Consider the following 27,417-nt stretch of genomic DNA (forward strand, 5'->3'; position numbering starts at 1 on the left):
ATGTTAATTAACTCAGGAACCACACCTGCTTTCAATATACTTTGTATCCCTCATTTACTCAAGAGTTTCCTTTATTTTGGCAGTAACCAGTACATAATCACATTGTTATTGATGCATTCAGAAAACCAAAGTGACAAGGAAGTCTAAAAACAGATTTACTTAACGGTGACAATGTATAACTTAACAATATGGCCATAACTTGACGTTGTGTAAAATTGTGAATTCTGAGAGATTAAAACTGTATAAATATTATGTTCAGCAATAGAACAGGATCAAATCTCAGAACGGCAACAGTGTGACAACATCAAAGACTGACAACAAGTTCTGGATAGTTAAAGTGCTTACATGGGGACAGAAAAAAAAAAAAAAAACATAGACAAAACAAAAACAATCAGTGAAAAGAACATTAACAAACAGCATTTAAAATTATGGCACAAGCACTTACCATCAACTATATATTAAATACAATTTCTGCACTTCCAGTTATCAAAAGCAATTCACCTTAAATGTATAAATCAATTTGACACATCCTCCTAACCAACTGTCATTGTTACACTAGCAGCGACATGTTGAATTTAGATGATGAACACAGGCCAGTTTATAAGTGAGTAGATGAGGGAGGGCAGCACTCCAAAACTGTCCCATTGTGGATGTGATTTGATCTCAACTAAAATACATAACCAAAATAATCTTGAACATTCCAACTGAACACAGCATAGGAGCAAAGGCCTCTGATGTTCCAAAAATTAGATCAGTCACTCTCTCCATTTCTCTTCTTTGGGCTGAATGGGAGAATGTTCCAGCCTCTTCCTCACCAACACACATCTCCCAGCTTGAGTGTGGTCCCTCCCTGCTTATAACCATCCAGTTGCCACAGATCTGTGAAGGGATATCAATGAAGAGGCACAGGTAGGGGCTAGAGATGAGTTTGGTATTAGGCCAGAGAGGGGTGAGGTTTAGGGATTGGTTTGGTATTAGGCAAGAGAACGGTAGGGGCTAGGGATGCGTGTAGTATTAGGGGAACCTCTTCAGTCTCTTTTGTGCCTGTGGAAAGTATTATTTTCCAGACCTAGAGAGGAGGGTGGGACTAGCCTACAAGGGACAGTTAAAAGGTCCAATCACAGGAAGTGATATATTCTCAGCCGGTAAGAAGTCTGGACTGGAGTGAGGGTTTAAGAGTTCTGGATGGCAAGTCCAAACCCTCCATCCCTTTACTCTCTTCCTCCCATTCTGTCTCGTTCAGTTTTTCCTCTCCTCCCTCAGAAAGTGGAACCGTCACAAACAATGTTCTGGTCTCGGCTGGGGAACAGGTCCATCTGCCAGTAGCGCGGGTCAGCATACACTGGCAGGGTCAAAGCAAAGGTCACAATAAGGTCAAACTAAATGCAAACTTGTATAGGTCTAAAAATCAGGATTTTGTTACAGCCTAGCACAAACTAGAGGTTGACCGATTATGATTTTTCAACGCCGATACCGATTGGAGGACCAAAAAAAGCCGATACCAATTAATCGTCCGTTTTAAATAAATAAATGTAATAATGACAATTACAACAATACTGAATGACCAAATCAACACTTATTTTAACTTAATATAATACATCAATAAAATAAATTTAGTCTCAAATAAATAATGAAACATGTTCAATTTGGTTTAAATAATGCAAAAACAAAGTGTTGGAGATTAAAGTAAAAGTGCAATATGTGCCATGTAAAAAGCTAACGTTTAAGTTCCTTGCTCAGAACATATGAAAGCTGGTGGTTCCTTTTAACATGAGTCTTCAATATTCCCAGGTTAGAAGTTTTAGGTTGTAGTTATTATAGGACTCTATACCATTTGTATTTCATATACCTTTGACTATTGGATGTTCTAATAGGTACTTTAGTATTGCCAGCCTAATCTCGGGAGTTGATAGGCTTTCAAGTCATAAACAGCGCAATGCTTGAAGCATTGCGAAGAGCTGCTGGCAAACGCAGGAAAGTGTTTGAATGAATGCTTACGAGCCTAATGCTGCCTACCACTGCTCAGTCAGACTGCTCTATCAAATCAGACTTAATTATAATAACACACAGAAATATGAGCCTTAGGTCTTTAATATGGTCAAAACCGGACACTATCAATTCGAAAAAACAAAATGTTTATTTTTTCAGTGAAATACGGAACAGTTCCGTATTTTATCTAACGGTGGCATCCATAAGCCTAAATATTGCTGTTACATTGCACAACCTTCAATGTTAAGTCATAATTATGTACAATTCTGGCAAATTAGTTCGCAACGAGCCAGACGGCCCAAACTGTTGCATGTACCCTGACTCTGCGTGCAATGAACGCAAGAGAAGTGACAATTTCCCTAGATAATATTGCCTGCTAACATGAATCTTTTAACTAAATATGCAGGTTTAAAAAATATATACTTGTGTATTGATTTTAAGAAAGGCATTGATGTTTATGGTTAAGTACATTGTTGCAACGATTGTGCTTTTTTGTGTGCAAATGTGCTTTTGTTAAATCACCTGTTTGGCGAAGTAGGCTGTGATTCAATGAGAAAATTAACAGGCACCGTATCGATTATATGCAATGCAGGACAAGCTAGATAAACTAGTATTATCATCAACCATGTGTAGTTAACTAGTGAATGTAAAGATTGATTGTTTTTTATAAGATAAGTTTAATGCTAGCTAGCACCTTACCGTGGCTCCTTGCTGCACTCACATAACAGGTAGTCAGCCTGCCACGCAGTCTCCTCGTGGAGTGCAATGTAATCGGCCATAATCGGTGTCCAAAAATGCAGATTGTTATGAAAACTTGAAATCGGCCCTAATTAAAATCGGTCAACCTCTAGCACAAACACACCATTTTCAAATAATGAACTAAAAATGACAACAGTATACATGTAAGTATGTTTGTGTTCTCACCCATATCTCCCGGTCCCAGCCAGAGGTTGAAGGAGCTACAGTGTTTTTGACAGCGGTGGACAGGGACCACTCGAACCGTGGGTAGCCCTTCTCCTACCACCAGCCAGCCCAGCACTCGCACCCCCTAAAACACACACAATACCACTGTACCAATATGCTGCTGAATCACACCAAACACCATAACAACAAACATGCATGTTTGTATATTTGGGCTGTGTTCGAGGCCAGACTCACTCTGCTCTGAGAGTTGGCACTATGCGTGACCAGGCAACGCTGCAGTGTTGTTCCAGCGCTGTCCAGTAGAGGACACAGCTCAGCTTTGGGGAACAGCCACCTCAACACCTTCTCTCTGGCACCAGATGTAAACCTCCTAGGGAGTGGAGGGCGGAGGAGAGGCGAGAGAGAAGAGAGGTGATTTAGTCAGATGAGTATAACAGAAATGCGTCCTTGTTTTCTTTCCTTGGAGACCTGTTTTTAAAATGACCAAGTCATGCTCATTACAGTGCAGTCAGAAATAGTATTCAGACCCCTTGATTTTCCCCCACATTTTGTTACGTTACAGCCTTATTAAAAAAAAAAAAAAATTCCCCTCAATCTACACACAATACCCCATAACGACAAAGCCAACAGGTTTTTTGAAATTTTTGCTAATGTATGTTTTTTGAAATATCACATTTACATAAGTAGTCTGACCCTTTAGTAGGTACTTTATTGAAGCACTTTTAGCAGCGATTACAGCCTCGAGTCTTCTTGGGTATGACACCACAACTGTATTTGGGGAGTTTCTCCCAGTCTTCTCTGCATATCCTCTCAAGCTCTGTCAGGTTGCTGCACAGCTATTGTCAGGTCTCTTCAGAGATGTTCGATCGGGTTCAAGTCTGGGCTCTGGCTGGGCCACTCAAGGACATTCAGAGACTTGCCCGAAGCCACTCCTGCATTGTATTGGCTGTGTGTTTAGGGTCGCTGTCCTGTTGAAAGGTGAACTGTTGCCCCAGTAGGAGGTCCGGAGCACTCTGGAGCAGGTTTTCATCAAGGATCTCTCTGTACTTTGCTTCGTTCATCTTTCCTTCGATCCTGACTAGTCTTTCAGTCCCTGCCGCTGAAAAACATCCCCACAGCATGATGCCGCCACCCCCATGCTTCACCGTAGGGATGGTGCCTGGGTTCCTCCAGACATGACATTCAGGCCAAAGAGTTTAATCTTGGTTTCATCAGACCAGAGAATATTGTTTTTCATGGTCAGAGTCCTTTAGGTGCCTCTGGCAAACTCCAAGGGGGCTGTCATGTGCCTTTTACTTAAGAGTGGCTTCCATCTGGACACTCTACCATAAAAGACTGATTGGCGGAGTGCTGCAGAGATGGTTGGGTTTCTGGAAGGTTCTCCCATCTTCACAGAGGAACTGACCAAGGCCCTTCTCCCCCGATTGCTCCGTTTGGATGGGCGGGCCAGCTCTAGGAAGAGTCTTGGTGGTTCCAAACTTCTTCCATTTAAGAATGATGGAGGCCACTGTGTTCTTGGGAACCTTCAATGCTGCAGACATTTTTTGGTACTCTTCCCCAGATCCTGTCTCAGAGCTCTACGGCCAATTCCTTCAAACTCATGGCTTGGTTTTTGCTCTGACATGCACTGTCAACTGTGGGACCTTATATAAACAGGTGTGTGCCTTTCCAAATCATGTCCAATCAATTGAATTTACCACAGGTGGACTCCAATCAAGTTGTGGAAACATCTCAAGAATGGTCAATGGAAACAGGATGCACCTGAGCTCAATTTCAAATCTCATAGCAAAGGGTCTGAATCATTATGGAAATAAGGTATGTTTCTTTTTATATCCAATACATTTGCAAACATTGTTTTCACTTTGTCATTATGGGGTATTGTGTGTAGATTGCTGAGGGAAAAAATTATTTATTCCATTTTAGAATAAGTCTAATGGAACAAAAGGTGGAAAAGGATCTGAATACTTTCCAAATGCACTGCATGTGTGTATAGTTGTGTGTCTCTGTGTTTATCTACATACGCACACACACACACACACACACACACACACACACACACACACACACACACACACACACACACACACACACACACACACACACACACACACACACACACACACACACACCAGGTAGCCCAGCGGTTAAGAGCGTTGGGCCTGTATCCCGGAAAGGTCTCTGGTTCGAATCCCAGAGACAACTAGGTGAAAAATCTATGTGCCCTTGAGCAAGGCACTTAAACCCTAATTGCTCCTCTAAGTTGCTCTAGATAAGACCCAGGGTGGAAGTTTTACTTTTTGTTCCAACGGCCACTGTGGCATGCAGATCAAAACAAATCTACCAGCCACTCTGATTTTTTTTTACCAGCCTAAGTGTTTTTTCATCATAATCACACCAAAAATCACAAATGACGGACGAGTATGCTTTGTAATGTGGTATATTGCTGAATTCAATTTCATTTTTGTGATCTGTCTTTTAACCAATGTATGTCAAATAAATAATTTAGATACAATAGTAAAAAGTAAAACCGCTTAACAGTTCTACAACTGAACATCAAGAATCAACAAAGTGCCTTCCCGGCCACAAAATTGTGATACGACTTGTAAATGATTATTATTAGTTCAGGGTACATATGTTTATTTATGAGCACACAAATAAATTCAGGAGCAAAATTAAATTATGTGAGTGTCTTAATGATAAGACAAGACTAAACATTTATGATTTTTTTTTGCAGTGTTCCATGCTCAATCAAGCACAATGTACCCCCAAATATTTGACTGATTAGGTGACAAAAATGTTCAGCTGCCCCTTTAAGAGGCAGGCCATTACTGTGGTAACAGCACTTAGTGTCTGTCAGGGATGAGATTCTCTGTGTCAAACAGTTGCAGCAAACTCAAACTAATATTGAACAACTAGCCAAGAAACACGAGGACAAAGCCACACTTTAGTAGCCTTTCAGGTGAATTTGACCAACTTCTACATTTGGGCTTCGGTTGAAAATTATTTTTTTTAAATTAAAAATTAAAAATTTCCCAAATGCTGTGTGTGACCAGCTGCCAACGTGGCTGGTGATATTTTTACCCGCCAATGCCAAAGTCTACCCGCATTTGGCGGGTGTTAATTTCCCACCCTGCTAAATGTCTAAAATGTCAAATGTAATGTAAATGTACCAGAGCAGGGTAAAGTTTGCGGGGCCCTGTGGAAAACCCTCATCATGTGACAGTAGGTTGTCTTCCTCCAGTAGTATACTCATGGAGCTGGAGTGGGCTGAGTAGAGCTCCTCTAACTGCTGCCTCTGCAGACACAGAGACTCCCCACCCTACATAAAGACAGAGGACATATGTCAGGCACAGCTGCAGACAAGACTAACTGCTGATGTTAGCTAAATGAACTAGCTCAATAAAGATCATTCTGTGGTGGATCTGTAAACAATGAGCAGACTTGACCCTCACTTTCAGGGAAATTGTTGTTTTTCAGTCTTTCTTTATTGTTAGTGGTGGTCGTACCTTGAGCAGCACAGGCTGTGGACCTCTGCGCATGGCTGCAGACTCTCTGAGGGTCTCAGGGACCTCCAGCACAGAGGACACCTCAGCACAGCCAGAACAGTTGACCAGGCCCTGTCGCAGAGCCCCTGCACTCCACCACTCATGGAAACCTACAGGAGAGAGAAGGAGAGAGAAGCTGCTGTTACACACACTGGCTAGGAACAAAGACCCATTGTCTATAATAGTGTTTTAGACTTACTGTACCTTGCAGGTTGTATTTCTTGGCAATGGGCAGAGCCAGCAGTCTGATGTGGCTGAGGGGGGAGGACCAGTTATGTCCCCCCGTGTACGTCACACCTAGCTGGGGCCGAGTCTGGGGGTAGGTGAAGGCCAGCACCACCACCACCAGAAAGCCTACTGCTACCACAAACTACAGTATGGAAAAAGAGGAACTAGTGAGAGGATGGTTCATCAATGCAGGGATTGACATTAAGGGTTGCCTTATTGCTCAGGGCAAGTGACCTGAGCAATCATGCAAGATGAGCCTGCTCTGTGGTTTCCCCATTGGGTAGGTTCTTGTGTTTTACTGATCACAAACAAAATGCAAAGAATTCTAGTAGTCTGTTCTTTCTGGTTCCTCCCCTGTAGGTGCAAATAGCCACTTAAGATTTTTCTGCAAGCGATCATAATCTTTGGGCAACCCAAAAATACTCCTGACTTTCCCGATGGGCAAGTGCCTTTTAGAGAGTCCCTGTGTATGATCTTACATGAGTGTGTGTGTATCTTACCTTGATGGTGGCTCGAAGGATGGGGAATTGTGGTGGGTCTCTTCGAGGCTCGTTGGTCTCCAAGACTTGTTTGATAAACTTCTCGATCTCCCTCTCTGACATGCCATAGCGATACCCCGACTGGCGGAGAATATCGATGCTCTCAGACAGCTTGTCGTAGATGCAAGGCTCACTCAGTGTGGTGCCCATGGCAAACAATGTGGTCCAACTGATTTCAGTCAACAGTTAATTTAGGAGGACAGTGCCTCTAGCCTTCGGGTTGCAGCTGCGTCACTCATATTGTCTTCCCTGTTTGAAGTTGAAGAGGTTGGTAAGACAGCACTTCCAAAGCCCCAGACAGAAGATACACAAACAATCCTGATTATATGGCTGAACTTGGCATTTGACTGTGGTCAAAAATGCATTCAGAGGCCCATGTTAACTGTATGCAATAAGTAGTAATTTGCATGTGTGAACAATATCAACAAACAATTGAGGTTAAAAAAACGTTGGACAGAAGCTAAACAGGCAGATAAATCTTTTCTTAGAAATCCACAATGTACAGAACGCATCTAACGTTACTAAGTTCAACTCGATGTCAATCTAACCCTTGTAGATATTTATGTTATTCTAACGTTGTCGTTTTACCTTTATCAAACAGTGAGTGTGCCAGCGACAGCAGTGGGGTAAACAAATAAACAATGCTAGTTAGCTAGCTAATTGGCTAGGACCCTAACTTAGCTTTGCTACTTTTAACAGGTATAGCTAGCTAGATTTCATAAGATCAAGGAAACGTCATATTTCAAACAATGATCTTGAACTCACCGGCTTTTTTTTTTTTTTACAGATCTATTGTCTCGTTCATATTTAGCTTCGTGTCGACCAAGCAACCTTTCCCACTTGCTTGCTGTTTGAGAATTTGCGGTCGTCACTAGTTACCACAGCCTTAAAGTCATAAACCACCTCCGCCAATTTCTACAATTTATCTTCTTAAAATCAGATGTTAAACCTAACTTTAACCACACTGCTAATCTTATGCCTAACCCTAACCTAAATGTTTGTTTTCATACATTTTTATGATAGGCCTATAGACCATTTTTACTTTGTGGCTGTGGAAACCAGAATTTACCGATGTCACTTGACTTCCCAGTTGGACAGATTCACGTTGAGACTGTCAACAGCAGATTCGTGTAGTAAAACTCAAGATTGATGTTTAAAAAAAAAACTATTTGTAAAATATGAATGAATTAGTATATATTAATATACGTGTTATTTTTGTATTGACAGTATATCTTTTTTATTTTACATGTATATGAGAAATGTGTTGATGAATCTGCTTTGTCACAAAATGTCATTTTTTTGTAATATGCAGCCATCTTATCAATCCGCAGAGGGCGCATTTTCGTGAGTGGATCGCAACTAAGCTGGACCTGTTGAACCTCCTTTCACCAAAGCGCCCCTCAGCGCATTGTTTCGCGGATCAGCTGTGAGTGGATCTAAAACCCCACCCAATGAGGAAGGAAAGAAGTGAAGCGAAGCGAAGCAATACGGACCTCAAGAAAATACGAGGCTTCAAAGCGATTGTCATTCATTAAAAGCGTAAAATCATAATACCGCCGTTTATATTGCGATTTTTAAAGACCGAAAATTAAAGACCTTGTGAGCGCCGCCGCGGTGAAGACAGCCAGTCAGCTGATATTTTGGTTCCAGCTCCTAGCCGCTCTCTCAAGATGATAGCCCTGTTTAACAAGCTGTTGGACTGGTTCAAACAGCTATTTTGGAAGGAAGAGATGGAATTGACACTGGTCGGTCTGCAGTATTCGGGAAAGACCACCTTCGTGAACGTGATAGCGGTAATTTCGCTGTTTACTCGCTCTGTGTCTGTATGCGCCTTCATATAACTACAGTCATTAGTGTGCACCGATTTACGACGGGAATAGACCGTGGCACAAAGTAGCGGTCCCGTGATTGAAACGCCGCTCCTCCCTTTAATTGCTACAGTGTCGCAGTATTATTTGTAATCAGGACCTTTTCGTCCTAGGCAGAAACAAATAGGCTATATGTGTGTGGAGTGAATAATGTCCATATTTAATTGCGAATAGGACGGATGGTAGGCAATATTAATTGATAGCCTATTTGATTTATTGAGGGATGGAGACTGGCTGGCTATTTCATCGTATGATGTGCTCGCTAGTAGTGATGACGACATCACAAGTGACGTCCTAGTTTATGCTGTCGTGAAATACAAGCATTACACCCTTGAAATGGGGCACTGTTATTTCATTGTACACCAGAGTTACACATAACCTAGTGTTCCACACTGCAGGCTACACTTGGCCGCACAATATTTTATCTCTGACACCACCAGTAGGCTAGATGACAGTTGGGGTGCTACATACATTAGCCTCAAATACATGCTTCCTCTTTGACTGTATTCATTGTGTCACTCAGAGCTCCTAATTTGTGACAACAACAGCCCTCCCACCTGCTCCATTGCAACACTGTATCAACCCTCTCACCAGACAGTCAGTGTGGGTCCTCATTTGACTCTTGTTGGCCTGATGAGGATTTGTAGTGATATCATCTGCAGTGATATCATAAAGTGTGGTAGTAGGTTGATGGATGTATAATGGTTTGTCAATTCTACAGGTTTATGAATGGTATGTTGAATGAAGAGGAAATTATTACCCTATCTTTATTGTTAGAATTTGTGTTAATACTGTAGATGTGTGTGTGTGTTCACCCTTCTACCGGTGCTGATAAGTATTCCCTCTAAGAACACGCATAAAACCAGGCTGTGCAGAAGAAGGTCATCTGTGTATAAATTCACACCTTACAGTCAGCACATTAATTCAACCTGGACATTTGTCACATGCACCGAATACAACCGGTGTAGACCTTACAGTGAAATGCTTACTTACAAGCCCTTAACCAACAATGCAGTTTTAAGAAAAATAAGTGTAAAGTAAAAAATATATAACTAAAAAATAACAAATAATTAAAGAGCAGCAGTAAAATAACAGTAGAGAGGCTATATACAGTGGGTACCGGTACAGAGTCAATGTGCGGGGGCACAGGTTAGTCAAGGTAATTGAGGTAATATGTACATGTAGGTAGAGTTAAAGTGACTATGCATACATAATAAACAGAGTAGCAGCAGTGTAAAAGAGGGGGTGGGGGGGACAATGCAAATAGTCTGGGTAGCCATTTGATCAGCTGTTCAGGAGGCTTATGTCTTGGGGGTAGAAGCTGTTATGAAGCCTTTTGGACCTAGACTTGGCGCTCCGGTATCGTTTGCCGTACGGTAGCAGAGAGAACAGTCTATGACTAGGGTGGCTGGAGTCTTGAACATTTTTAGGGCCTTCCTCTGACACCGCCTGGTATAGAGGTCCTGGATGGCAGGAAGTTTGGCCCCAGTGATGTACTAGACCGTACGCCCTGCCCTATGTAGTGCCTTGCGGTCGGAGGCTGAGCAGTTTCCATACCAGGCACTGATGCAACCAGTCAGGATGCTCTCATTAGTGCAGCTGTAGAACCCTTTGAGGATCTGAGGACCCATGTCAAATCTTTTCAGTCTCCTGAGGGGGAATAGGCTTTGTCATGCCCTCTTCGACTGTCTTGGTGTGTTTGGACCATGATAGTTTGGTGATGTGCACACCAAGGAACTTGAAGCTCTCAGCCTGCTCCACAACAGCCATGTCGATGAGAATGGGGGTATGCTCGGTCCACCTTTTCTTGTTGTCCACAATCATCTCCTTTGTCTTTATCACATTGAGGTAAAGGTTGTTATCCTGGCACCACACGGCCAGGTCTCTGACCTCCTAGGCTGTCTTATCATTGTCGGTGATCAGGCCTACCACTGCTGTGTCGTGCCCGTCAGGAAGTCCATGATCCAGTTGCAGAGGGAGGTGTTTAGTCCCAGGATCCTTAGCTTAGTGATGAGCTTTGAGGGAACTATGGTGTTGAACGCTGAGATTTAGTCAATGAGTAGCATTCTCACATAGGGGTTCCTTTTGTCCAGGTGGGAAAGGGCAGTGTGGAGTGCAATAGAGATTACATCATCTGTGGATCTGTTGGGGCGGAATGCAAATTAGAGTGGGTCTAGGGTTTCTGGCATAATGGTGTTTTTGTGAGCCATGACCAGCCTTTCAAAGCACTTCATGGCTACAGACGTTAGTGCTACGAGTCGGTAGTCATTTAGGCAGGTTACCTTAGTGTTCTTGGGCACATGGACTATGGTGGTCTGCTTGAAACATGTTGGTATTACAGACTCAGTCAGGGACAGGTTGAAAATGTCAGTGAAGACACTTGCCAGTTGGTCAGCACATGCTGTAATTCATCTGGCCCTGCGGCCTTGTGAATGTTGACCTGTTTAAAGGTCTTACTCACATCGGCTACGGAGAGGGTGATCACACAGCCGTCTGGAACAGCTGATGCTCTCATGCATGCTTCAGTGTTGCTTGCCTCGAAGCGAGCATAGAAGTATTTTAGCTCGTCTGGTAGGCTCGTGTCACTGGGTAGCTCGCGACTGTGCTTCCCTTTGTGGTCTATAAAAGTTTGCAAGCCCTGCCACATCCAACGAGCGTCGGAGCCGGTGTAGTACGATTCAATCTTAGTCCTGTGTTGGCGCTTTGCCTGTTTGATGGTTCATCGGAGGGCATAACCTTAAATAAAGGTTAAATAAATAAAAATAGCGGGATTTCTTATAAGTGTCCAGGTCCCGCTCCTTGAAAGCAGCAGCTTTACCCTTTAGCTCAGTGTGGATGTTGCATGTCATCCATGGCTTCTGGTTGGGGTATGTACGTGTGGTCAGTGTGGGGACGACGTCATCAATGCACTTATTGATGAAGCCAGTGACTGATGTGGTGTACTCCCTAATTCCTTCGGAAGAATCCCGGAACATGTTCCAGTCTGTGCTAGCAAAACAGTCCTGTAGCTTAGCATCTGCGTCATCTAACCACTTCTTTATTGACCAAATCACTGGTGCTTCCTACTTTAGTTTTTGCTTGTAAGCAGGAATCAGGAGGATAAAATGATGGTCAGATTTGCCAAATGGAGGGCGAGGGAGAGCTTTGTATGTGTCTCTGTGTGCGGAGTAAAGGTGTTCTAGAGTTGTTTTTGTTCTCCTCAGGTTGCACATTTAACATGCTGGCAGAAATGAGGTAAAACTGATTTAAGTTTCCCTGCATTAAAGTCCCTGGCCACTAGGAGCGGCGCCTCTGGATGAACGTTTTCCTGTTTGCTTATGGCGGAATACAGCTCATTGAGTGCACTCTTAGTGCCAGCATCAGTTTGTGGTTGTAAATAGACAGCTATGAAAAATATAGATGAAAACTCTTGGTAAATAGTGTGGTCTACAGCTTATCATGAGATACTCTACCTCAGGTGAGAAAATCCTTGAGACTTCCTTAATATAAGATTTTATGCACCAGCTGTTGTTTACAAATGTACACAGACCGCCACCCCTTGTCTTACCGGAGGCAGCTGTTCTATCTTTCCGATGCAGCGTAATCCCTGCCAGCTGTATGTTATGCATGTCGTCGTTTAGCCATGACTCGGTGAAACATAAGATATTACAGTTCTTAATGTCAACTTCTTCTGGCTGCAAGCCCGACGTCGGTACACTTATGACAACAGCCAGCTCAAGTGCAGGGCGCGAAATTCAAAATATATTTTTTAGAAATATTTAACTTTCACACATTAACAAGTCCAATACAGCATTTGAAAGATAAACATCTTGTGAATCCAGTCAACATGTCCGATTTTTAAAATGTTTTACAGCGAAAACACCACGTATATTTATGTTAGCTCACCACCAAATACAAAAAAGGACAGACATTTTTCACAGCACAGGTAGCATGCACAAAGCCAACCTAACTAACCAAGAACCAACCAAACTAACCAAGAAACAACTTCATCAGATGACAGTCTTATAACATGTTATTCAATAAATCTATGTTTTGTTCGAAAAATGTGCATATTTGAGCTATAAATCAGTTTTACATTGCAGCTACCATCACAGCTACCGTCAGAAATGGCACCGAAGCAGCCAGAGTAATTACAGACACCAACGTCAAATACCTAAATACTCATCATAAAACATTTCTGAAAAATACATGGTGTACAGCAAATGAAAGACAGGCATCTTGTGATTCCAGCCAATATTTCCGATTTCTTAAGTGTTTTACAGCGAAAATACAATATAGCATTATATTAGCTTACCACAATAGCCAGAAACACAAGCCATTCCCCAGCAGCAAAAGTTAGCGATCGTAACAAACCAGCAAAAGATATATAATTTTTGACTAACCTTGATAAGCTTCATCAGATGACAGTCCTATAACATCAGGTTATACATACACTTATGTTTTGTTCGAAAATGTGCATATTTAGAGCTGAAATCAGTGGTTATACATTGTGCTAACGTAGCATCTTTTTCCCAGAATGTGCGGATATTTTTATGGCACTCAACTATTCTGACCAAATAACTATACATAAACGTTACTAAAAAATACATGTTGTATAGGAAATGATAGATACACTAGTTCTTAATGCAATCGCCGTGTTAGAATTCTAAAAATAACTTCATTACGACATCCAGCTTAGGTATAGCGAGAGAGTACCCAAAATCTGGGCGCAAACGACTATTTCACATGTTCGACAGATATATGAAATAGCATCATAAAATGGGTCCTACTTTTGATGATCTTTCATCAGAATGTTGTACAAGGGGTCCTTTGTCGGGAACAATCGTTGTTTGGATTTAGAATGTCCTCTTCTCCAGTCAATTAGCACGGAAAGCTAGCAAAGTGGCGCTAAGCTCTCCTTCGTGAACAAACGCAGACAACGCAACACGCCTAACGTCCCGAAAAAATTTCAATAATCTAATAAAACTATATTGAAAAAACATACTTTACGATGATATTGTCACATGTATCAAATAAAATCAAAGCCGGAGATATTAGTCGTCCATAACGACAGCTTTACAGAAGGCAATACCAGGTCCCTTCACACGCTCTCCAGAAAACAGGAAACTGGTGACACGTCATACAAAGAGCATTTATTCGACCCCAGATCAAGTTATACACCCCATTTCTTCTCTCACTGCCTCTCGACATCTAGTGGAAGACGTATGAAGTGCATGTATTCTAATAAATATCAAGGACCTTTATAGGCAGGCCCTAGAACAGAGCATCGATTTCAGATTTTCCACTTCCTGTCAGGAAGTTTGCTGCAAAATGAGTTCTGTTTTACTCACAGATATAATTCAAACGGTTTTAGAAACTAGAGAGTGTTTTCTATCCAATAGTAATAATAATATGCATATTGTACGAGCAAGAATTGAGTATGAGGCCGTTTGAAATGGGCACCTTTTATCCGGCTACTCAATACTGCCCCTGCAGCCCAAACAGGTTAATGTCCCGTTGGTAGGATATTCGTGATCGTAGCTCGTCTATTTTGTTATTCAATGATTGTACGTTGGGTAATAGGACTGATGGTAGAGGCAGTTTACCACTCGCTGTTGGATCCTTACAAGGCACCCTGACCTACGTCCCCGATATCTCTTTCGAATGACAGGGATTTGGGCCTTGTCGGGTGTCTCAAGTAAATCCTTCTCATCTGACTCGTTAAAGAAAAAATCTTTGTCCACTACGAGGTGAGTAGTCGCTGTCCTGATATTCAGAAGCTCTTTCCGGTCATAAGAGATGGTGGCAGAAACATTATGTACAAAATAAGTTACAAATAACACGAAAAAACACACAATAGCGAAATTGCCTTGGCAGCCATCTCCTCCGGTGCCATTCTTGCATCTACCTGCTCCAGCTGAGCCCAATCCCCCAGCCACATCCCCAGACCCTGCCTCAGACTCTGCCCTTGCTCCCAGCCCAACCCCAGACCCTGCACTTGTTCCAGCCCCATCTGAGCCCAATCCCCATCCCCATCCTCATCCATTACCCAGTCCCTGCTCCATCCACAGCCCCAGGTCCAGCCCATCCCCAGCCTCATCCCATTACCCGGCCCAATCACCATCCCCAGCCTCATCCCATTACCCAGCCCCAGCCCCATCACCATCCCCAGCCTCATCCCATTACCCAGCCCCATCACCATCCCCAGCCTCATCCCATTACCCGGCCCCATCACCATCCCCAGCCTCATCCCATTACCCGGCCCCATCACCATCCCCAGCCTCATCCCATTACCCGGCCCCATCACCATCCCCAGCCTCATCCCATTACCCGGCCTCATCACCACCCCCAGGTCCACTGTTTAGTTCATGGCTTTCAAACTCACTGTCTGGGGGCCGTATCTGTCTGGTTTCACATGTCTGGGGGCCATATCCGTCTGGTTTCACAGACTGTCCAATACCCAAGTTACTGATCCTTATGGTGTATCTGTTTAGCTGCCACAGGTGGAAGTGAGTGGGGTTGTGCTGTCTTGTTGGAGGAATGAGAATGCTGTTGGCTCTGGCTCTGGTCTTGGCTCCCCACTGAGTGCTAGACAGGGATTTGGGAAGACGGTGACTTAGAGACTCGTCCTTGTTTGTCAGATCCTCCCATCTGGGCGTTTTGGTGTCTCTTCCGTCTCATAACAGTTCCATTGAGCGGCAGTTAAGTGTCCTTTAACTGTCTGCTTTTATTACACAACTGAAGACCCAGTGTCACGTTCGTCATAATAATGATTGGACCAAGGCGCAGCGTGCGTAGAGTTCCACATATTTTAATAAACCGAAACTCACCAAACAATAAAGCACAAATAAAACGTGACGCTACTGGTGTGCACACAGGCAACTAACTGTAGACAAGATCCCACAAATAACAAATGAGGAAATGGCTACCTAAATATGATCCCCAATCAGAGACAACGATAAACAGCTGCCTCTGATTGGGAACCATATCAGGCCACCATAGAAATACAAATTCACCTAGATGACCCACCCAAGTCACTATCACGCCCCAACCAACACAGAGAATAAACAGTTTACTATGGTCAGGGTGTGACACCCAGAGGCTAACTTAGCCATACACTGAGCAGTAGGCAGAGGTAGTAGGTGACTGCAGTATGACCACTTAGTGAGAATGTGTATCTTTAAATGCGTAAACATTTTGGGATGACACATTCAGATTGAGATGTGATGTATAGAGTAGAAATGGTGTTCGGTTCCACTTAATAGAGAGGGGACCATATCAATTCTAGACATTACATTTCTATTTCCAGGTTGTTGTGAAAGCATTGAAGCAAGCTCCCACTCATGCTCAGAAATCCAAGTACAGATCTGTAGGCTAGGCTATAGGCTATGTGTTTATGGTTAATTCAGATGGGGTAGATGAGATGACATACCCCCAAGTAAAGCATGTGAGACTGGGGCTCAGTGATCTCAGCTATATAAATGCAATATATTATAGCTAGGTGCCTGAGTCTTTCCGGAGCATGTGACCTGACCAGGGAAAACTATAGGCACGGTTTCCTAGTTAGACTCAGGTCACATGGTCAGGAAACTCTAGACCCTTATTATATCATATCCAGACATGATGATGTTGATACCATGTTGTGAGGACAATGGCCCTACTTGACAGTGTTCTCCTGAGGATCAGAGGGATACTCTGGGATGCTCTTGGATACTCTGGGATATTAAGGTCAGATGTTGTTCAGTGGTTCTAAAGGTGATACAAAGGCCTCACTTATTTCCTCCCAAGATAATGAGGTTGCTCCATAATCTAATCAATAGGTTGGCTGTAGGCTAATCCTGTTGACCTTCTACATAGGACTTTGAGTTTATATATCCAGGAATGTTTGCCTTTTTGAAGAAATTGTAAAAAACAATAAGTGATTTCTGTATTTAAAAAAAAAATCTTTCCATTCAATTTGGACTGTTATGGAAGTTTACATCAAAATAGGGATTTAGGTCAAAACCACAGTTTTGATTCCATGTGAACTTTTAGCACAATATTTTAGCATTAGGAAATACACAACAGGTCTAAATCTTATCACATTGCGTCCGTTGATCCCAATTGATCATCAGGGTATTTATTATTTGAAATACACAAACAGGCTACACACACTTCAGATGCACACAAGTGTATGGACTAAATCAATTTAAATTCAATCACTTTTTGACAGCACCCCTTTTGATTTGAACAAAACCTTCCATATTTGCTCATTGTAGAAGTGCTCAGAAAGTGACTTTGTAGCTTATACTCTGTTTTACATCATCTGAGGTTTTTGTGTCCCCGCCATCAGTTGAGACACAACATGCTATTAAATACAGGGAGAGTGACATGCTTTTTGGCTGATAAATGTACTAAAATGGGAATCAAATAGAAATGTAAACATTTAAAATGGTACCACAAAGATGGTTGGAGGTCCACACATCAGAGAATGTTGACTTGAATGGGAATATCTGTTTTAAATTATATTGTCAGTCCTCCATAGGAAACCTATTCAAATCATAGAAATATAAATAATAGAATATAGATGATCATTTAAGTTGACATTCGACGGTGGGTGGATTGGCAACCATCTTTTGTGGTAGTAATTAGAAATTAGAAATTTCAATGGTGTACCAGCTAAATTGCAGTGGTCTGAGGGGATAGGTCCATTCTATGAATTATATTTCTATGACTGAAGTGACACCAACCCTGTATTAAAGAGCAGGTTGTGTCTCAACCGACGGTGGGCACAACACAAACCTCAGATGAAGTACGGTCTAAGCTACATCATATCCAAATTGACGTTAAAGGTCAAATGTAATTATTATATATATTTTTTTTAACAAAAAAATAAATACATTCTAAAATAGTTTCACCACCCTGTTTGTAAGCTTTTAAATGATATCAAACTCAATGTATATTTTCCAGTAATGAAGACATGGATGTCTCATGGTATGGTGGGGTATTGCTAATGGGCACAACTTTGAGCCATTCTCCTGAATGTTTTGGCATTCAGGTCCCAAAAGTAACTTTCTGACCACTTCTTCCATGAGGAAACATTTAATTCTAATGGGATGCTGTCAAAAAGTGATTGAATTGAAATGGATTTACCTTATGAACCCCCTACCTGCCTTTAAAAGTCTGAAAGACTTGTTCTCTTGGCTTTACAGTTCTTTGGTATTAAATTGTCGGTGTGTCTGGCTGAAATATAGTTTCTGGTTACATTGCTCCACCAGTGCTTTAGCCTTGTCTGAAACACCTCCAAATCAAATCCAATTTTATTGGTAACAGACATATTTAGCAGATGTTATTGCAGATGTAGTGAAATGCTTGTGTTCCTAGCTTCAACAGTGCAGTAGTATCTAACAGTTCACAACAATACACACATCTAAAAGTAAAATAATGGAATTAAGAAATATATAAATATATACGATCAGGGCAACGTGATCAGGGCAACACATCGGCTCGGGAGGAAGGAAATTGAGCTAGGAGCAGGCCTATATTGAGAAAGTGTAATATTGATGTCAAGTAGAGATACGGCCTTGTGCTGTATAGGGTAGTAGTGTCCTACTTGTGCTTAGTATACTGCTTTAACCTTGCCTCAAGAGAACTGACTTAGAAAATGAAGTGCATCAGGTGATGGTGTGGAATAACCTGTTTTGTAATTTTAGCCCAAGGACAACAGCAACGGAGGCGTTTTTTGAGTTGTTAATTTAATAGGAAGCAGAGGAAATGGTTGCACGTGATGCTCTCAGCTTGAAAAGGTTGTTCATCACAGACAGTACAGTAGCAGGATTTTGACAGTACAAGACGAAGGCTTTCTTCTTGAGTTAACCTACAAGTGCCTCAAATGGAGTCTTACAGGAAGGTTTATATTTGTAAACTAATTTAGAATTGGAGATTAAAAGGACATTACCACTGCATATATTTGAACATTTCTATATTTTCCTCATCAGATAAACTAAATGCATTGTTTTCCTAAAAGGTTACTGTTAGTACTGCTGTCTAGACTGACCTCTAGTGTCAGCTCTCTGCAGATTAATGACTAGTCAGAAATGTCAGCTCCTGTCACGGCCGTCGAAAGAACTAGACCAAAGCGCAGCGTGGTGAGCATACATATTCCTTTTATTTAGGATGACGCCGACAAAAACAATAAACAATACAAAAACGACCGTGACGCTTAAGGCAATAGTGCCAACAAACAAAGACAACTTCCCACCAAGAAAGGAGGGAAAAGGGCTACCTAAGTATGGTTCCCAATCAGAAACAACGATAGACAGCTGTCCCTGATTGAGAACCATACCCAGCCAAAACATAGAAATACAAAATCATAGAAAAACAAAACATAGAATGCCCACCCCAAATCACACCCTGACCAAACCAAATAGAGACATAAAAAGGCTCTCTAAGGTCAGGGCGTGACAGCTCCAGGGAGAAGTTTCCCCTAGGTACAGATCTAGGTTCAGCTTCCGCTCCCCCAATTCTAACCTTAACCATTAGTAGGGATTGGGGAAAATGCTAAACTGACCCAAGACCAGTGTCTAGGGACAACTTCACCCTGCACCAAAAGTCAACCTTTTAAAGCCCCAACAACACTGTGATCTAGTCAGACACAGTGACACATCAACCAGGAATTTGACACATTGTTTAAGCGTGGAACCTGTAGGCTATTTCAGTGAGTTTTTGTCAGCTTACTCTGAAACAACTCTTTCTCTATTCTGTTTAAAGAATAACCTCTTGAATATGTTATTGGTATTACTACCTCATTTGACAATGTTAGCTTCTCTTTATTATAGTCTAGAAAGTTAGGACTATTACAGTGTATATATCAAAGGTAGCTAGATAACTCATTGATCCTGCTTCATGAAATGTGCTACCACCTTGCTTTCAGAGTGAGACAAAATGTACATATCCACGGTATATTAAGGCCTGAGTGTGTACAGTACAGGAACCCTATTTCCGTGTCTTTACACACCTCTCAGCATGTATCTTATGAGTAGTCTGGTGAGTGTGTACAGTACAGGAACCCTATTTCCGTGTCTTTACACACCTCTCAGCATGTATCTTATGAGTAGTCTGGTGAGTGTGGTGAAGGTGCTGCTGGTTGTTGGGATCAGGTGACTTGTGGTCATGTGTCAGACTTCCACATAATTAGTGCGTCATTGTTATGATTAATGTGTTTGTTACTCTGCTGAACAGTCTATCTACCCCCCTCTCCCTCCCTCCAGTCAGGACAGTTCAGTGAGGACATGATTCCTACAGTGGGCTTCAACATGAGGAAGATCACCAAGGGCAACGTCACCATTAAGGTCAGAGCATCAGACTTGATAATGAGCTGCACTTACCCTTGGTACTAATGCTGATAGTATTGCTGATCGTTTGTGTTTGTATGACTACCTTTTGAGACTGAAGTGGTGTTTGTGTGTGCTCTGTCGTTCTCCAGCTGTGGGATATTGGGGGTCAGCCTCGATTCCGGAGCATGTGGGAAAGATACTGCCGAGGTGTCAGTGTCATTGTGTAAGTACACACACTAGGGCTGGGAGTTGCCAGGGACCTCACGACACAATATTATCACGATACTTAGGTGCCGATACGATATGTATTGCGATTCTCACGATTCTATATGTATTGTGATCCGATACTGTAATTTTGTTGCGATTCGATGTTCCAAACATATTGTTCACCATGTGCCTCTCTCGCTCTCTCTCTCCTCTTTCTCAGTTACATGGTAGATGCTGCAGACCCAGAGAAGATTGAGGCCTCGAAGAACGAACTACACAACCTCCTAGACAAACCCCAGCTACAGGGGATCCCAGTGAGTACAATTATGTTGCTATCGGTGTGTTGTGATTGTTGATGTTATGGAAGAGGTCGATATGAGTGGAGGTATTATGAAGGTATTGGGCATCAGAAGCTCACCCTGAGCAGACTCATAGTGGCATCTGTCACGTACCTAACAACCCCCCCCCCCCCCCCCCTCTCTCGCTGTAGCCCAGACATGAATAATGAATGTGTGTCTGAGTGATGTGGGCCTGATTTATCGAACCAAAGGGAGGGATAGATGGAGAGGGAGGAAGAGACAGACAGACAGAAAGAGAAGGGAGGGAAAGTTTGATGGCAAGCGAGATATAAGTAGAGGGGGAGTAAGGAGGGAGAGAAAGAGAGGTTTAAGATAGACAGGGGAGAGAGGAATGGAGGGAGAGTGAAACAGTCGGCGGTGCTTGAGCATTGCAGATGCTTCTAGTTTTACTAGCATCTCCAAGGCTAGTGATGTAGCATTGCAAGAGCGATTGAGGGAGGGATTGAGGGAGGGACGGACAGAGGGAGGGGAGTGTGTGTCTGTCTGGGTCCAGACGTGTATTGACTAGGGGGGAAGACCATTAGCAGGCCTGGGCAGTGCAGTGAGATCCATACAGGATGATCCTCAGAGTAACGTTGGGGGAGAGGAGGTATCCTCCTTATGTCTCTTAACACAGCACTGCTCTCATTGAAATGATGATAGGGGCCTAAAACACAGGGAATGGATGGCAGGAGTAGCATTAACACACTGTCACCCTAACTACAGATGCTACAGCTGACCAGTGTGAAGACATGTTTATTTAAAGCAGTGGTGTGTGGCTGTCAACCATTTTTAAATGAGAGGGAGAAGATAAATAACAGTTTGTCTGACTAGCTAGCTACTCCCCCACTCACAACAATTCTCACAAAATCCCTTTTGTTTCTCCACTCTTGCAGATATTGGCCTTCAACAGTAATGATCAGCTCTAGTTAGTGTGTTATAAAGCCTGTGGAATGTAAAGTTGAAATGGAATGGGTTTGCAGGAGAAAAGCCTAAAGGCAGGTGCATTGGCAAAGACAACACTCATGTGGTTTCCCTTGGACTCTCTCAGGTACTGGTTTTAGGGAACAAAAGAGATGTTCCAGGTGCCTTGGATGAGAAGGAACTGATTGAGAGGATGTGAGTATGGGAGCTCTGACATTTCCTTTTATAAATGAAGCCTACTATGTATGTGAAGTTTTCTTCTCTCTAACACTATCCTCTCTGCCTAACATAGGAACCTGTCAGCCATCCAGGACAGAGAGATCTGCTGTTACTCTATCTCCTGCAAGGAAAAAGACAACATTGGTGAGAAAACACTTCAAAACTACCTAATTACCTGATAATGACTTTTTGTTTCTTTGGAGTATTTGAAACAAATTGACTTTCTATCCTCTGGCAGACATCACACTACAGTGGCTGATCCAGCATTCCAGAACCAGGAAGACAACAACATGAGGGCTCAACTCACTGGACAACCCCTTCTCCCCTTCCTCTACCCTAAGACCAACCGTACCCCTCCTTCTCGCCTCCTCTTCCCTTCTCTTTTCACCCTGGTTCCATTTCTAGCCCCTTCCTTTATCTCGTACACCTTTGGGTGTTAACAGATCTGACAGGATTGGATAGGTGTGAGCAATATGTCAGAATATGGACCCAGCGTCACAATGCTTATACAAATCAAATGTATACATATCTAATCTTCTCAGATCTGTGAACATGGAATAGATAGAGACTAGGAGAAGGGGCTGTCCTCATCCTCAGCTCTCCTTTCTTCTTACCCATCTGAGATCCCTATATTTTACTCTTTAAAAACAGCCCTTCTTCCTCTCTCTACCTGATTCCGTTCTTGTAAAGAGTGTGTGAAAAATTATGATTTGCACTGTTTAAATTGTTTTGTTTTCTACTTATATGCATTTTTTACACCATGTACTTCAGACTGGACAAAGTGGACTCTTGACAGTCACCCACCGAGCAACTCTTGTTTTCATTGACTGTTATAGATTTGTTTCTTAAAAAATATATATGTACTATACTTGTACAGTGTGGATCTGATTTTGATGAGGTTCTGGTCAAGGAGGTAATCTATTTTCTCTTGCTTAAATTCATCCTGTGTTGTTCAAAGTGCAAACTACTCACACACTCACTCACTCTGCCTACTAACCTGCATCTTTACAGCTGTTCCCATAGCAACATGGTGGCCATTTTGTCTTTTTATCAGGTGACAAGCTCTGACCAATGATTTGATATTTTATTGAACACAATTATTTCTAATTTCTTTTGCATGTTACCTAACTGAAAGGAAATGCATTCCTCTTCAATAGGAAGGACGTATACGTTTAATACAGAGGTCAGCTCACAAGTTTACAAGACATCACAGAGAATTGTTCCATACTGATGCAACAGAACTCAATAATGTTTTATACATGTTCGATATCCTTGACAATAAGTAAAACAATTTGATGGTCATCTTATCCAAACATATTATTCACCTTAATGCTGCTCTATTTGAACATATTTTCTCATATCACAGTCAGTCTGTTTTGCGTTTGGAATTGAAACAATGTAATATGCGATTGATATCGTGTTATTTGGGGTAGTTTTGGACCCTGATTTGAGTTGTACATATTCTTATCATCAATATCAGTTTAAACTATAATTGCAACCGTTTACTTGAACCTTCCTTTAGAGGCCTACATGACCCTGTCAAACAGTCATGTTTGCTTATGGCAACTGATGGAATTGGAGAGGTTTGATGGAGGGGTCAAGTAAAGTGTAACAATTGCAACCTTGAAAGAGTTTCTCCGATACTTTAGCTAGCTATTCCTAATGTTATTTAACAATATTTGAAGATGGCAACTGCAGCTAATTGGCTATTTCTATGTCACCTGACATTAGCATGCATTGACATTCACAAGCTTTTCTGTCTGACATGTATGTTACTAACAAACACATGTCCATGAATGTTAATGAATGCTATGTGCCATCTCATATAATAATGTTTAATATTCATAAGGACATATTTCTTAACTATTTTAGTGTTAGGTTTTCTTCGTTTTTATGTTTTGAACATGAAACCATGAAAAAAGATTCAATACTAAAATCATGTTCTAAACATACCTCATGGAGCACAGAGATGATGTAAAGCACACAATAACCAACTTGTTTTTTGTTGTTTTCAGCAGGTTTTGTCTGATAATTCACTCTAAATATGAATCAAGCCATTGGCTCCTCTACAGTTTCTCCCTGTTGGATTTTGAGTTTTCAGCTCAGCCTTTAATGTAGTGTCATGCAGTTGTAGGGTGCTTCCCAGTAGTCTACCGTGGCTTCCTCTTCTTTTAATCCTTTCCTCCTTTCCTTCATCCACACAGACATGACAGAACTAGACTGGTGGAAAAAAAGCATCCATCCACCATATCGCTTTCACACATGCTGTCTTTTCATATCAGTGCAGATGAAGGAAAGGAGATGAGTAGATGAAGCCCCTTCAGAATATTGAGATGCAACCTCCTAGTCCCATCATTAATTTCAACACCCCTCCATTAACTTATTGCCAGTTTAAGGTTGCTATTTGTTATTTTAAGTTGAATGTTTGTACCTGACATAATGTACAATGAGTGAATTGGCTTGAAGCCCTCAAAGTAAAAAACGGTCTTGTCTCTAAAATGAAGTGAAAGGTGTAATTTGTTCCACAATGCACCTGCCATGCTACCCTGCCGCTACAGTAACATACAGTGATGTGTTATTGGTTGACAGTGAAGGACCAGCTTTGTCTTACTCCTCTGCCTGAAAACAGGAGTTTCTTGCCTAATGCTGAACAGGCCTGAGCCCAGTTTCCCAATAGTGATGGAATTCAGGCTTACAAGTGTTTTAATGATGCATCTTTCTTACAACGGCTAAACATGGCGCTGAGAGAATGGTTGCTAAGTCCATGGTTGGAGCATGGGTCGATACAGATAGGATCAAAAGAAAGAAAGCACTGCTCTCAGATCAGCTTCCTCCATTCAAATCTTACGTTGACATTATAATTATTTCACAATACTGATGACGAATCAGCTCCAAGAGAGATATTACCACCTACGGCTGCAAATATTGATGCGGCTAATTCTTAGGCTACTCAATACAAATGCATTACGTACATAAGTTTACACATGAAATATACTGAACAAAAATATAATATAAAAAACAATATATAATATAAATGCACCATGTAAAGTGTTGGTCACATGTTTCATTGAAATAAAAGATCCCAGAAATGTTCCATACAGTATGCACAAAAAGCTGATTTCTCTCAGGTTCTGTGTACAAATTTGTTTACATCCCTGTTGGTGAGCATATCTCCTTTGCCAAGATAATCCATCCACCTAACAGGTGAGGCATATCAAGACGCTGATTTAAACAGCATGACCATTACACAGGTGCACCTTGTACTGGGGACAGTAAAAGGACACTAAAATGGGCAGTTTTGTCACACAACACAGATGTCTCAAGTTTTGAGGGAGCGTGCAATTGGCATGGTGACTGCAGGAATGTCCACCAGAGCTGTTGACTTGACAATGTATTGTTAATTTCTCTACCATAAGCTACCTCCAACGTCGTTTTAGAGAATTTTGCAGTACGGACAACGAACAGGCCACAATCAAATGGCGCTGCATGAGGCAAATGGTGGTCACACCAGGTACTGAGTGGTTATCTGATCCATGCCCCTACCTTTTTTAAGGTATCTGTGACTAACAGATTCATATCTATATTAACAGTAATGTGAAATTCATAGATTAGGGCCTAATGAATTTATTGCAATTTTATATGTCGCTTGTTTGTATCAATTGAAACGCCATTGGCAACTTTGTATTTTTAGTTAACGTTGTTCTGAAGTTATCGGCAGTCACACAGAAACGGATCAACCATCTGATTCTATGTTTAGCGTAGATTTTCTGTATATAAAGTGACGTGGGAGGGCACTTAGCTCATCTGAGGCAGGTGTTAGATTACGAGCGTTTCAACAACCAACTACAACGTTAATAATGATGGTTTTGGGAAACATCTCAGAGATTTAACGATGCTCCTATGAATGTTCTAACGATGAACTTTGCCTTAGATGCTTTTGGGAAACAGGGCCCTGGTTGTGTTGGGTTTTATTCAGGTTTGGGGTCAATTCCATTTCAATTCAGGAAGTTAACCAAAATCCAATTCCAAATTGTACTAATTGAAAAGCATTGCGGAGAATTGGAATATGAATTTCAGTGTATTTCCTAAATTGTCTGGAATTAAAATGGAATTGACCCCAACCCTATCATTACTGTCTATTGGAATTAACTCTGCCTTTAGATAAACTATTCTGTATTTTTAAAAAAGAAAAAAAAAGTTTAATGTTTATAATACACCTGACTGCTTTTTGGGAGAATATGCATATTTCTCATGAATTGGAATCTGTACTAAGAAACAGAACTCTATGTATTAAGTGTTTTTAATAGTTTCAGATGGGATCTTGTAAATAGGCACTTTCATAGGGATATGGGGCAGTATTTTCACGTCCGGATGAAAAGTGTGCCCAAAGTAAACTGCCTGTTTCTCAGGCCCAGAAGCTAGGATATGCATATAATTGGTAGATTTGGATAGAAAACACTCTAAAGCTTCTACAACTGTTACAATAATGTCTGTGAGTATAACAGAACTGATTTGGCAGGCGAAACCCTGAGGACAAACCATCCAGGGGCAAAAAAATTGAGGTCATAGTATTTCCCATTGGGTTTCTGTTGAAAGCCCTATTTAATAGGAACCTGGTTGCAGTTCCTATGGCTTCCACTAGATGTCAACAGTCTTTAGAAATTGGTTGATGTTTTTCTTTTGAGAAATTAAGAAGTATGGCTGTTCTTTGTAAGCGTCACTCCAGATGGATTCTACTGTTTGGTGCGCGTGAACTGGAACGCGCTTCACGTTGTTTTTATCCGGTATTGGAAACAGTTTATCCCGTCTTAAATTTGATCGATTATTTACGGTTTAGGATACCTTAGGTTGGATTAGGAACGTTGTTTGAAATGTTTGGACCAAGTTTACAGGTAACTTATTAGATACTTTGTAGTCATGTTGGGCGAGTTGGAACCGGTGTATTTCTGAATCAAACGCGCCAAATAAATGAACATTTTGGGGATATAAAGAAGGACATTATCGAACAAAAGGACAATTTGTGATGTTTCTGGGACATTTTGGAGTGCCAACAGAAGAAGATCTTCAAAGGTAAGGCCTTTATTATATCGTTTTGTGTCGCCACCTGATTTTCATGTGTTTGTATGCGGGGCGCTGTCCTCAGATAATCGCATGGTCTGCTTTCGCCGTAAAGCCCTTTTGAAATCTGACACTGCGGCTGAATTAACAAGAAGTTAAGCTTTATTTTGATGTATTACACTTATATTTTCAGTTATCTTGAATATTGATATTTCTGTAGTTTGAATTTGGCGCTCTGCAATTTCACTGGATGTTGTCAAATCGATCCCGCTAAAGGGATTGGC

At 41.7% G+C, this 27,417-nt stretch overlaps 3 protein-coding genes across 3 annotated transcripts in view; 2 read left to right on the plus strand and 1 right to left on the minus strand.

Moving 5' to 3' along the window:
- Positions 1–27,417, plus strand: part of LOC120065442 (protein CBFA2T2-like) — a 571,663-nt gene that overhangs the window by 126,886 nt on the left and 417,360 nt on the right. The window lies entirely within an intron of this gene.
- LOC120065446 (bombesin receptor-activated protein C6orf89 homolog) lies at positions 38–8,309 on the minus strand. The gene is made up of 8 exons (XM_039016468.1): positions 7,991–8,309; positions 7,187–7,474; positions 6,663–6,828; positions 6,420–6,568; positions 6,084–6,232; positions 3,148–3,283; positions 2,914–3,037; positions 38–1,342 (listed from the first exon to the last, which is right to left on the minus strand). The coding sequence occupies exons 2-8, from the start codon at positions 7,373–7,375 to the stop codon at positions 1,260–1,262; spliced, it is 996 nt and encodes a 331-aa protein (XP_038872396.1). The 5' UTR covers positions 7,376–7,474; positions 7,991–8,309; the 3' UTR covers positions 38–1,259.
- Positions 8,606–24,568, plus strand: LOC120065449 (ADP-ribosylation factor-like protein 8A). The gene is made up of 7 exons (XM_039016470.1): positions 8,606–9,018; positions 20,322–20,402; positions 20,537–20,610; positions 20,815–20,908; positions 21,984–22,051; positions 22,149–22,219; positions 22,314–24,568. Exons 1-7 carry the CDS (start codon positions 8,896–8,898, stop codon positions 22,367–22,369), a joined length of 567 nt encoding a protein of 188 aa, XP_038872398.1. The 5' UTR covers positions 8,606–8,895; the 3' UTR covers positions 22,370–24,568.

The sequence above is a fragment of the Salvelinus namaycush genome, chromosome 20 (genome assembly GCF_016432855.1).
Source record: "Salvelinus namaycush isolate Seneca chromosome 20, SaNama_1.0, whole genome shotgun sequence".
Taxonomy (NCBI): Eukaryota; Metazoa; Chordata; class Actinopteri; order Salmoniformes; family Salmonidae; genus Salvelinus; species Salvelinus namaycush.

Excerpts from the sequence above, each read along its gene's own strand:
- LOC120065446 (XM_039016468.1), bottom strand. The coding sequence starts at position 7,375 with ATGGGCACCACACTGAGTGAGCCTTGCATCTACGACAAGCTGTCTGAG. Across the intron at positions 3,038-3,147 it reads GTGCCAACTCTCAGAGCAGA|GGGGTGCGAGTGCTGGGCTG; the intron begins GTGAGTCTGGCC and ends TGTGTGTTTTAG. Across the intron at positions 1,343-2,913 it reads GCTGGGACCGGGAGATATGG|TGTATGCTGACCCGCGCTAC; the intron begins GTGAGAACACAA and ends TGACCCTGCCAG.
- LOC120065449 (XM_039016470.1), top strand. The coding sequence starts at position 8,896 with ATGATAGCCCTGTTTAACAAGCTGTTGGACTGGTTCAAACAGCTATTT. Across the intron at positions 20,611-20,814 it reads CGAGGTGTCAGTGTCATTGT|TTACATGGTAGATGCTGCAG; the intron begins GTAAGTACACAC and ends CCTCTTTCTCAG. Across the intron at positions 20,909-21,983 it reads CCCAGCTACAGGGGATCCCA|GTACTGGTTTTAGGGAACAA; the intron begins GTGAGTACAATT and ends GGACTCTCTCAG.